Genomic DNA, 12,794 nt, shown 5'->3' with positions numbered 1-12,794 from the left:
TGTGTGTATCTCAGCACATGTGTGTTGGTGGAGAGAAGCAGATTTAGCCTACATGACTCAGTTCTAGTTTTGTAACAAAAAAAATAAGCATGAGAGCTATTAAGGAAGACACATAGCAATGACCACTGGCCTCAAATATACCTATAGTTTCATACAAGCATGTACTTGAATACACATACACACACTCATACAAGTAAAGAAATAGAATATAATCTTTGAAGCAGCAGAATGGAAAATTTAAATAAAAACAAAATCTTCAATCAATTTAGAGTAAAGAGTTTGGAAATAACTCTATCAAGAATTGCCAAAATAAGTCTATTCTTTTAATCATGGCCCTTTGCAAATGATATTTCCCTCTATTTATATCTATATTAGACTTTACATAACAGTTGTTACAATATTGTTGGGACAAACAAATGGAAGAGAATGAAAAAAAAGATGGGAGAGTTGTCATTATTTTCAGCAACATTGATGAAGGAAACCTTTCAAAAAAGAAATCCCCAATGGATGCATTACTAAGAAAGGTCACTAAGTTTGTATTCTATAATAAATAGTGGTAGCAGAATAGTTATTGGAGTACAATGTACCTTCAAATATAGTAAACATAATTCATAAAATACAGCCCCAAAACATACAACCCCAAGTAATGTCTCTAGGGCTACATCTACCAAAAAGTAAAGAACTTAACAAGATGGTAAGAACTTTTAGACAGACATGCACAGAGTCCTAAAGACATATTCTCTTCAATGCATTCACAGGATGAAAGCATAGATCCACAGAGATGTTGGTCCTCCCCAGAATGAGCTATATAGATATTTAGGTAACTGTGTCCAGATCTTACTAGGGAAATTGACTAAATGCTTCTCAAATTGTACAGAAAGTGAAATGACTAAGATGGATTTGCATGCTAAGCCTTTCCTCATTTCATGACTTCCTCTCTACAGTAAATATGGCGGCCACAAGCTTTGACTTTCGGGAAAAAAGAATGGAAATAAGCTCAATAGTCTAGAGAAAGGTGAGAACAGACTGCATGACAGAGATGGAACTGTATTATTAACAGAGAAAAGATGGTGTGGATATCACGTGGTACCAAACAACAAACATCACAGGACACAAAAATCAGATTTCTATCACAGACCACAGATGAAAGGAAATTTAGATCAGTTGACAGATTAAACATGAAAGAAAAATTATTTAAAAAGTCTATATCTTCACAAATGTATAAAGCTTTCTCTGTCCTTTTCTATCTGTCTGTCTGTCTCTGTCTCTGTAGTTTGTGAGTGTGTGTGTGTGTGTGTGTGTGTGTGTGTGTGTGTGTGCTGCTTGCATCTCTTTGTAAGTATATTTACCTGCAGAGAAACCACAGGTTAATATCTGGTGACTCTCTCAATAACTTCACCATCACCTTAGTTTTTGAGATCAGGTCTCTCACTGAACTTAAGAGTTTGCAGACTGGCTCCTTTCATGGAGCTCCAGGGATCTTCCTGTCTCTCCTGCCTCTCTGTATTAGGATTACATAGCCAAACCCTGACTCAAACTCTAGTTCTCATGCTGGCCTAGCAAGTACTTTGCATACTGAGCCACCTTCGGGGCCCCTAACAGTAACTTTTTTTTTTTAAAGACAAAATGACATTATCAAGGAACAAGTTAGTAAATGTCATAAATAGAGAATCCAACCCTTTCAATTGCTAATAATAAACAGAAATATGATAAGACAAACATCATTGAGGAAGTATTTGCAAGCATGTGACTGACCAGGTTTTTATATCCTAATTACACAAATATTTCCCAATGGCATGGTAGTAAAATGACAGGCATATCAATAGAAAATCAGCTAATGATTTAGAAAGGCATATATATCACCAGGTCGGCAGCATCCAACCTTTACAACCCAAACCTGAGCATGACTGGAACAGCACTTTATAGGATAGATTAGGACTTAAAAGCTGAAGCTAAGAACTAAGTATTGGCAAATATTTGAAACAGTAAGTACATTTTAGGTATAAGTGTGAATAAATGACAACAATAGATTTACATTTGCCTGAGTTTTACACTGGATAGGTGCTTGTCTCAATAGTTGCAACACTTACTATGAAGTAAAGCGTTGGGCAAGATTCCCCTCTTGGAAAATCACTTATATGGACATATCAATCACACAATTCTAAGAAAGCCAGTAGGGCAGGAGGACTGAGGGTCTAGCTCTAGAAATGCAACCATCTTTCTATCTAGGAAAGAGGTCTTTGATGGTTCTTCATTATGGACTAGATGCTAAAGGTCCAGCTTGGAACACAGTGTCGAGATGTGAAAGACCTGTGATGTGATGTGATGTGTTAGTAGGAGCAAGTAGAAAGAGGCAGGAGGCATTTGTAAGAGGCCCTCGGATAGAACCAAGTCCTTAGTCCCTTTCAGGCCTCCTAGGCTCTTTGATTCATTCTCATCCACAGTCACAGAAGTGATTGAGGTGGTTAGAAATCTAAGTCCTAGAGAGAAGTGGGAACATGAGCTATGCTTTTCATGAGTGCCTCCAATTTGAGCTTCTTTTTGTGTCAAGAATTATCAGGAAGGCACATGAGAAACTAAAATGGAATAATCATGTGTTAACATATTGTGGAAAATGGCTGTCTATCTAGATGCATTCACATTAAAAGCATTCCCTCCTTTTAGTTCTGCTAATGGTGACTTTCTCAGAATAACAATCCTACCCATGGCATTGTACAGCAGCTTTGTCCACCATCTCTCTGGATCCCTTATTAGCATTACAACTTTTCAATTAAAATAAAACCGCTCCCATCTCCCTTACAAGATTGGCTTCAGCAGGTCCACCGTCAAGCTATTGTGTTATTTCAGTCTTCAACAAGCTTTCTGAATCAGGCTTGGTGGCTCAGCTCTGTAAGCCTAGTAGTCAGGAGGTTGAAGCAGGAGGTTTAATGGAAGTTCAAGGGTGTCTTAGGCTATATAGTGAGCTTCAGGCCAGCTTAGGCTAGAGTGAGGCACCATTGAAAAAAATAAGCCCAAACAACAAAACCCAAACTAATAAAGAAGCTCTCTAAATATTCATTTTCATGTTATGGAATGGATATCATCACAGCTGCACGGACTACTCTAAGGAAACTAAAACAAAGTACTTAGCATAAAAGAAACGATATTAAGGCCTGGTGGTTAGCTATTCTTATCATAGTAATTAAAATTCAATAGGCTAAAAGGCATTATACTTTTTTTTCAGTTCAAATGGTCAATAACAGGTTATGTTAAATGTTCATTTCTTTTTCATTACTGAAAAGAATTCCCATTTTATGTTTAAACGGAAAAAAAAAAAAGAAGTAAGGGAAAGCAAGCCTATTGCCCCTCCTCCTCGCTGAGGAGCCCAGCTTTTATGGTAGACAGTACCATTTCTGATAGAAAACCCACAGAGCTAGTGGACTGCCCAGGATCTGGCACAGCTAATAACCTTGCTTTCAGCATCTCTTCATTCTTGTGTATAGTATTACCAATACCAGGGATTGTATATTTAAGACTTGTGGTTTCAACACCCTTCTAATTATAAGCATGTGATTACAGATTTATGCGTTTTCATCTTGATTCAACTCACAGGGATTGTTCAGCTTCAATTCGCTATGCTTAGGTGAAGGGGAGAAGTGTCCGTGAGAACACTGGAAGACCTGGGCAGTGGGCTCTGTGAAAAATCCCACTTGCTGTATTTAATGTGGGAAAGGACAGTAGAGGCCTAACTTCTTCGAGTAGCATGGGGAGAACCATGCACCCTTTTTATTAAATTTTAAAGTACACATGAGTCAAAATATGAGTGAAAAGCAGAGAAGGCCAACACAAGGAAAGCAGGCTCTGGTTTGATTTCCAGTGCTGAAACACAGAGTAGATTTTAGAAATGCACACCACACACACACACACACACACACACACACACACACACACACACACCACAGGCAGCCTAAGACATCCTATGTCCACCATAGCTGGGCAATAGTACACTTTTTTGTGCTTTTGGTACAATTTGCCAAGCTACAGCTTTGATTCAGCAATCAAGGAGGGTTGAGTGGTGTGGAGGTGGAAAAGGAGGAGGAGGGGGGGGGGAGGGGGAGAGGAAGAGGAAGAGGAAGGTGTTTTATTCTAAGACAATGATGAGAAAACTGTAGGATTGGCCAACAAATTCTACTGTCTTACAATTTTATGCTATAACCCCTCTCCCCAAAATATCACCAAAGAGAGCTTTAAAAAAAATAGCAAATAAATTCTGATCTGTTATCAAGGTATTAAGAATTAAGTTTTCTAATCATATGTACACAAAACAAAGCCATGATATATGAGATAAAATTCAAGTAACCTAAATTATCCTAACTTTGATAAAAGGGTTGAGTCGAACAATTAACATGTATCATTACAGCTGCCACAATACTGTTTTAAATTGTTTAAAGCAATTCCATTCTGCTTCCTCAGTTCTTTTAAATGCTAAAGCTGACAAATTTGGTTTCTGCACATATGAATATGAGAAATATGGTACATCCACTGGCCTTGATAGACGTTCATATTTACAGTCTGAGATGCCATAAATATAATTGCACATGGAAGAAAAATCACCGTTTACATCCTGAAATTCTTCCCAACTCAGGCTTCCATTACAATAGACCCTCTTATTTTTCTTTCCTATCTGAAGACTAACATCTACGGGAGTTTCCCTTCCTCTGCCCATTCTCCACAGGATACTTTCTCTCAGAATACCATTCATGCCTATTTCACGCTTGTCCTTGGTGAGCACATCCACTCAAAATCCTTCTTCCCTAATTTACCTAAATTTTCATTTGAAGAACTTAGCTTAGTCCAACCCATACCCACCTGCCCATTGGGCATGCATAGTTGTTTGCTTATTGATGTTCACATCCCAGTCCCGTTTCTTCTTATACTCATTGAAGAACCCTTTCTAAAAGCCCAAACATTTCAATGACTGATACCATTGCTTAAAAAAAAAAAAAAAAAAAAAGGTCAAAATTTTTGGGTTAGTGCACAGTTCAGACTTTTGAAATATGAAACTAGAAAAAAAGCAATCAATATTTCAAATTCTTACAAAATAAAAAAAATGGAATAATTTCTGATCCTAAACACTTTGGATACGGGGCTTTCACAGTGCCTTTGTCCTCCATTTGTCATCGATCGATGGTGCTCAGTCACTCAGATAAGAAGCCTTGGCACCTGACTATCAACTTCATCCACGTGCTTCTCTCCCTATGATAACCAGACAAGTCTATCCTGTTCCCTAACCATCACTTCACCAGCACTCAGCTCCTCCTTTCTCTGATCACGGGCCATGCCAGTCTTAAAAGGAGCCTTCTCCTCCTCCTCCAAGGACCAATCTGTCTCCATTTAAGCTTTTTCCACATTGCTATGAAGATATCAGGATATTATCCAAGTTATTTAGTGAGAGATATGTGGACTCACAAAGTTGGATCCCTGGAGCATTCTCAGCCTTATCATTTACTGCTCCCTCCTATACGATGCAACTCCTGATTTGCCCCAGCCTCACTCCTTCCATTTCCTGTTTGTCTGTGTCTTCCCCTCCTTGTCTTCCATTCTCTCACATCCACCTACCACTCCTCTAATAATAAAGTGTCACCATCACTAAGAAGAGTTATTGTCTACTTAGATGTATCTCTGGGGTGCTTCTCAGAATAGTCGGTTCTGTAAGATGATAGATTCTCCGATTCACAGAGGACTGTCTGATCTCAGTTTGTAGGGAAGGATCTACCTGGGATAGAAGCAGGGTTTCCCTCTGACTGTAGCGGAAGAAAATCAGAACATGTGAGTTCAAATGGTCTGTGGGGGTAGTCCTGATTAAGTGTGGGAAAACCCTGTGTTCAGTGCTGTTTCATCAATGACAAATTAAGGTGGCATTAGCACTAGAGTCCTAGAAAGGATGCATGTGCAGGCTTAAGAGGAGATGAGCTAAACAGTCTCAGAAGTCTCAAAACCTAATTTTGCAAAGGTAACCTTATAACATTGATCTGTAGAAAGAAGGTTCAATGGTGGCCATGAATTTAAGGGACCATTAGATACCTTAAAGGTAAGGATGATCTCACATTGCCATTCACCGCTATAGAAGACACAGACAGGAACCCAAGAAGTGGTTTTGAGGAAGATTGTTGGTCTCTGGACTGTTGATCAAGACACATGCCTGGGCTGGGGACATATTCTGGCAACATAGGGAGAAGTTGGCTGAGCAAAGCCACTCTCTCAGTGGTACTTATACTATTGAGGAAGGTACAAATAGCACAGTAGCAAACAGCAAGTACTGCAATGGACCCAAAGCTGGGCTGATACAGAACACTATTGGAGTGCATCTACATTCAGAGTTCCTGATCAGAGGGGAGCTAGCACCTTGACAAACAGTGAGTACCTCAAAGCAAGTAGACAGCAGTCTTTCACACTGCCTATTTTAATGTAGACGTGAGAGACATTTCCAAGACAGAGATGTTGAAATGGAGACCATGAAATCCTGGCTCGAGTGGAAGTAAGAAGGCAGGGAGGGAAAAATTGGATGAATAAGTGGGTTCTGGGATGAGATGAAATCCACAAAGATTGCTAGAATGTGATCCACAGACCACACAATAGCTGGATTATGAGGATAAGAGATGTTTCTGTTAGACTGCAGAGCTAATGCAATAAAACGTTTGGCCAGCATTAGACACGGTCTGTCTTTTGAACTGTTCAAGAAATTTTTACATTAGAGAATTAGGCACATTTAAACAGACTTTGGATACATAAAATATGAATATTATCCTGTGGTTAATCTTGGCAAAGGTTGAAATATCAAATCTATATTATTATTGGTAAAAGTCTAGTTATAAGCAAAGATTTGACATATGCTATAAAGGTAGACTTTTCTACAGTTATAAATTTGAGTTTAGACTTTTGCCTTGATACCTAATCCCAAATCCTGCCTTATAAAAAAAATCATCTTAAGAGAAATATATTTTGATATTCATCATTCTCATCATGTATCACTAAATACAGGCCTAAGAGCCTGGATATATAAACATGGTCATTTAGTATTCACATTCTTGACACATTTGATCAATGCAAGTTTTCCCAAAGCATTGCCATTGCTGTCTCTGTTATTATGGTTGTCTTTATGACAATTGGAAATGTAAGATTCATTAAGGTATTCACTTTTCACCTCCATTACTACAATAAACAGCCAAAAGAATGCTTAGACACACTGAAGTTTGGTGGTGCTAGGGATTGAGCTTAGAGCCTCAAACATATTTAGTTTGTACTTAACCATTGAAACACGCACACACACAAACACATACACACACATACATATACACATACACACATATATGATCCATAGCAGTGGATGTTAACACTTTATATATCTATATATATACCTATATCTCTATCTATCTATATATCTATAAACATACACGCATATATATATGTATATGTGTATATATATGTATATATATATATATATATATATATATATATATTTATCAAGAGAGAGAGAAGACCAGAGAAAAATAGTATCAGATGGCACAAGGAGAAATACACACACACACACACACACACACTCACATACATACTTACACACACACTCACACACACTCACAGACACACTCACACATACATTCACACACACACACACACACACACACACACACACACACACACACACACACACTCACATACAGGCCCATACTGTTCAACCTAATGACAAAGGGGCTGCCTGCCAAAGTCTGAATATTTTATTATCATTATAAAACTGCTTTTATTTAGCAACTTCTAATAACTTCATAATGAATTAGTTGAAAGAACTTCTTAAACTGTCATTAAAATATAAAGATATAGTTATCCATTTACCAATACTGGGACATCCTGTCTTTCCTATGTGTAAAATACTAAAAACAAAACAAAACAAAACAAAACAAAACAAAACAAAACAAAACAAAACAAAACACTGTAGGCCTCCATCTATGTCTCAAATCATAGATGATTGGCAAAGAAAACTATTTATGGTGTTGTTCTGTGCTTTGAAAACAAAATTTCTAAATTTCCAGAAGCTTGAATTTGCTTTTCAATTCCTGCTTTTTTTTTAAGTGAAAAAAAAAAACAAAAAACAAACATAAAGCACAACCTTAGTTTTTGTCTACAAAATACAAAGTAACAATATCATGTAATAAGCCATATTTAATATGGTAACAGTATATATAACCAAGCAGGTAGGTTCAACTTATAATTCATATATACTATGTGTAACATCATGTACAATGTATGCTCTTGCCCACATTGTCAAAAGATCTGCCTTTGTCTTAAACAAGTCCTTGAACTAAGAACTCCTACTTCTTAATAAGCCACAAAGGATGACTGGATACCTTCAGCTGTGTAATCTTTTAGTCATATATCATCTTTTTAAATGACACATTCTTAATCTTAAAATTCTACCAGGTGGAAGAACCAGCAGGGCTCAGCTTTTTCATCACTTGTGGAATGAGACTCAAGAGTTCTAACCTGGCGTGGTGGCACACGCCTTTAATCCCAGCACTCAGGAGGCAGAGGCTAGTGGATTTCTGAGTTTGAGGCCAGCCTGGTCTACAAAGTGAGTTCCAGGACAGCCAGGGCTATACAGAGAAACCCTGTCTCGAAAAAAACCCAAAAAAACCAAAAAACCAAAAAAACCAAAAACAAAAACAAAAAAAATAAATAAGAGTTCTGTGACACCTAACCACAAGACTATTATTTTGGAGGAAGAACACTTTAGGAATGAATGAGATTTCTACCTTTATTCATATAGAGTTGAATGTGAGAGTGATAATCACGTTGGTACAGGAATCGCAACAGTGTTCTTTCAGTCTACCTGAAGATCTTTAAAGCAGTAGTTTTCCATTGAAGGGAAGTTGGGCTTATGTTGGTTAAATAGAGCCATGGCTCATTCTTTGTAAGTCATAGCCAGTGACACTTGAACAAGCTATGAAAGCCATAGGCTAGTACAGAGAGGACAGACACGGCCTTGTGAGTGCTATTTGGCCTCAGTCTCATGCCACACTCCCCTCTAGGAGAATTCCTCAAAGAACAAAATCTTTCCCAGAGCATGGCATGATATAAATCTGATCTTCAGAAGAGAAGTTACATTCCAGTCCTGAAATGTTTTGAGTTGTAAATGCTTTGATATATTTGTAAGTTTCAATGACTTCAAACAGTGAGAGAAAAAAGGAAAAAGAAAGAAAACAAAACAAAACAAAAAACAGCCTTTGAGTACCCTTAGACTTTTTCCATCTATGTTTATGACTTCAGAATGTAGAAATCATCAGTGATATAATATTTACGCCCTATGAAATAAAAGTATTAAGTATCTAGAGGTATTAATTCATCCCACAAAAATAGCAGATGGTGTCCTGAAGATTTAAAAGACACCGATGGACTTTATTCTTTGGGCACAATGTTTTGACAAAGCAAATAACTACCACATTGTACTGAGGTCATAAGCAGAGTTGAAACGTAAGGGGATGGGTGGGAGATGTAGCTCAGTGGAAGAGCATTTGTCTACCATGTATGCAAGGACCCAGTTCAATCTGTGTCACTGTAAAACAAAACAAAAAAACCAAAAACAAAAAAAAAATAAAACAAAAACAAAAAACAACAGCAATAAAAAGAAAAACATACCTCACAAAATACCGAATTTAAAAAATAAAAGCACAAAGTATTTATGCCTTTGAGATACAAACTATTTAAAGTAACGGTATGCTGAGATCCAGCCTCAGCCATAAGGAGGGTCCTGAGAAAGGCAGGAATGGGAGGAGCACTGACCCCATAACGACTGTGAGTCAATAGTGGATATAAGCTGTTAGGTCAAGTGCACCCTCTTTGCCCAAGGACTCTCATCTTCCTTCCTTCTTCTCCTTTCTTCCTTCTCATAACCAGAGAGCCTGACCCCAGCCCTTTCTTTTCTAAAGCTTCATCAGCAAGGCTTTAAGCACTGTTAATTATTCTTTAGAAATCTTTAAATTTACATAATTTTTAAGAATTCTGGATTATTAGTCCCAACTCCTGTTTCCTTAAAACAGAAAGTAAACACAGAGTGAAAGCTCTGTCCCTCATAGTTTTCACACAGCTTGGTCTTCATGGTAGCTGAGCACAGCTCTTGCAGTTTCCCGGTACAGCAGTCTTTAGAAAGTATTTTCATGTAAGAGCAGAAGGTTGGCAGACGACTAAGGTTAAAATAATTTCTTACAAAGTTTTACAATGTATGGAAGTAAAGCAGCCGGCTCTCTCTGATATCTCTCTAGGCACTGTCAACACCAATTCTACAAGTAGCCAGGAAAACAAAGTATTAGCCTTTTATATGCTTATACATCACCTTTTAATTCACTATTCCTTGTTTATCCTAGCAATTCCATGGACTCATTCCACTCCTTCTAATATTATTTGTTTCTGAATCATATACAAGCCTTCCTCCTGTAAGATAACTCAATCATTTGCTAGTTTTGTATAGATTTCTTCTTCTTTTCCTATCCATGCTTTTTCTTCATGAGACCACTTTAACTTTCTATCTTTGATGTCCCCTAGTCCACCCTGGCTAACTAATGCACCAGTCATTGGACCAGAGGGTACATGTATCTCCTCATAATTCCAAATTCAAGACTAAGTCTTGCTATGAAACAATTTCTATGAAGAGCTATAGGCTTTTATGGTGCCTGTGGCTAGGTTGTTGAGATCCTTTCCCATGGCTCTTATGGCCAGGCAGGAGGCCTGTTCCTCATCCTGCACAGTCTCATGAACACCTCCATCTCTCATTCCCAAGAGTCGCATATGTTTCATTAATTATGGAGTGATTAACTCCTGCATAATGGGGGAAGTATATTCCCCAGAAAAAGAAATCGAAAATAAAATAGAAGAGACAGCAGACCAGCATCGGGGCAACAGCAACCATCAGCCCACGTGCAGAGATCAAAGGTCTTGCGATGCTCCAGGGGCAGGAACTGTGTCACACAACCCCTTCCTCAGCCATGCAGGACCCTGCACTGGTGTGTTGTCCACAAAACACCATCCAATAACAATGAAGACTAGCCACAAAATAGCCCAGTTAGCAAATTGTTAGCCTCAAATGCCTGTGATGTGATTAACCCAAGCCTTGTTTGTTTGGATATTTGGGGGTTTGTTGTTTTTTCAGCAATGCCAAAATAATCTCATTTAAATTCGCCTTGAAACAGATTCGCCTTGAAACAGATTCGCATGGAAACAGATGGCGGCTACAGGTTGTGTCTGCCCGAGGTGGGTGAGCCAGCTCTGCAGGTTACCTTGACTGATGAACTGCTCCATGTTTTCCTTGAAAGGCTGCATGTGCTCCGCAGAGGACACCTGGTACACTTTACCAGCTTCCGCCTCACAGGCTGAAAGGAAGAGAACAAGGTCATTGTTAGAGCACCACACTGTCAAGGGAGCACTATAGTAGATTTTAGAAAACATATGAGCCAGTGTTGAAAAATCACTTTCACCGACATGTGTTGTGTACCCATATTGGAATCATGTTCATTGATATATATATACATATATACACACATACATACATATATATATATATATATAATATAGATATAGTGTATGCATATAGTATGTGTGTATATATATAGTATGTATATAGTGTATACATATAGTGTGTATGTGTATATATATATTATATATATGTATACACACACACACACACACACACACACACATATATATATATATATATATATATATATATACTCTTTCAATGACCCACAAAAATACATTCCCAAGAATGTATATACCTAGTTCTACCACTTCTAAACTGATCTGAGGGACAAGTGACTTAGATATCAGGACCTCAGTTTCTTGAAGCGACACGAGACCCTATATTGAAGTACAGTTCTGTGATCAAACCTGTCAGGACCTGTGTGATGTTACAGTAGTGTCTAGTACATACAGTAATGCAATAGCTAATCATTTCTACCATTATAACTCTTAAGTCCCTTCTAACACATGTTCATCTCTAATTACAGTCAAAACTGAAACTCAGAGGTGGTAGTGACTTTAGCAGGGCAGCCAGTATTTCCAGAGCACTTCAGAAAAATTTTACTGATAATTTAATCAAGTCCTTGAAATGAGTCAAGAGAGAAGATATTACTACCACCTAGGTCAGAAGAGGAAATTAAGGTTAAATATGGCTGGCTAAGAGACGGGGGAAAGAATAGGGAGTTTTGGGAGGGGAAACTAGGAAAGGGGATAACATTTGAGATGTAAATAAAGAAAATATCTAATAAAAAATAAATAAAAAATAAATACATGAAGTCCCCTTTCCATTTTACAGCATCATAAATTCCTAAGTGCATATCCTTCTGGAGTTGAGAAGCATCTCTAGGAGAATTTCTGAAGATATGCCTATGGCAAGGGATACTGTAACTCGGTATGAAGGGGATCTAAAGCTGAAAACTGCATTCTTGAGTATAAAAACTGGCCAGATCTTCTGTGCTAGCCTCTGAAGAACTGGCCATTTTAAACTCTTAAACTTAGGTTATTCCTCTAAAATCATGTTTCTTTTAAGTGAAATCACCTCTCTCTCTCTCTCTCTCTCTCTCTCTCTCTCTCTCTCTCTCTGTGTGTGTGTGTGTGTGTGTGTGTTTGTGAGAGATGGGTCAGTGTTTCATTGTCAGAACCTACTTGGCAAAAGAAATGGGTCAGATAAGGAGAGAACCTGTAGTCATCTACATCATTGATGACAGCTCCATGACACCAGAGACATTTTTTGTTTGTTTCTTTATTTGTTA

General features: G+C 37.9%; 1 protein-coding gene across 1 annotated transcript in view; it reads right to left on the bottom strand.

Moving 5' to 3' along the window:
• The window catches only part of Fmn2 (formin 2), a 326,068-nt gene that overhangs the window by 94,944 nt on the left and 218,330 nt on the right, over positions 1-12,794 (bottom strand). Inside the window, exon 14 of the mRNA XM_021173977.3 lies at positions 11,304-11,396. Within this exon, the coding sequence (XP_021029636.2) occupies positions 11,304-11,396 (93 nt within the window). The remainder of the gene's footprint in view (positions 1-11,303; positions 11,397-12,794) is intronic.

The sequence above is a fragment of the Mus caroli genome, unplaced genomic scaffold, assembly GCF_978045245.1.
Source record: "Mus caroli unplaced genomic scaffold, Mus_caroli_1 scaffold_1, whole genome shotgun sequence".
In the NCBI taxonomy this organism is placed as follows: Eukaryota; Metazoa; Chordata; class Mammalia; order Rodentia; family Muridae; genus Mus; species Mus caroli.
The sequence above is the reverse complement of the archived record's forward strand: the minus strand, read 5'-3'. Positions and strand labels throughout refer to the sequence as shown.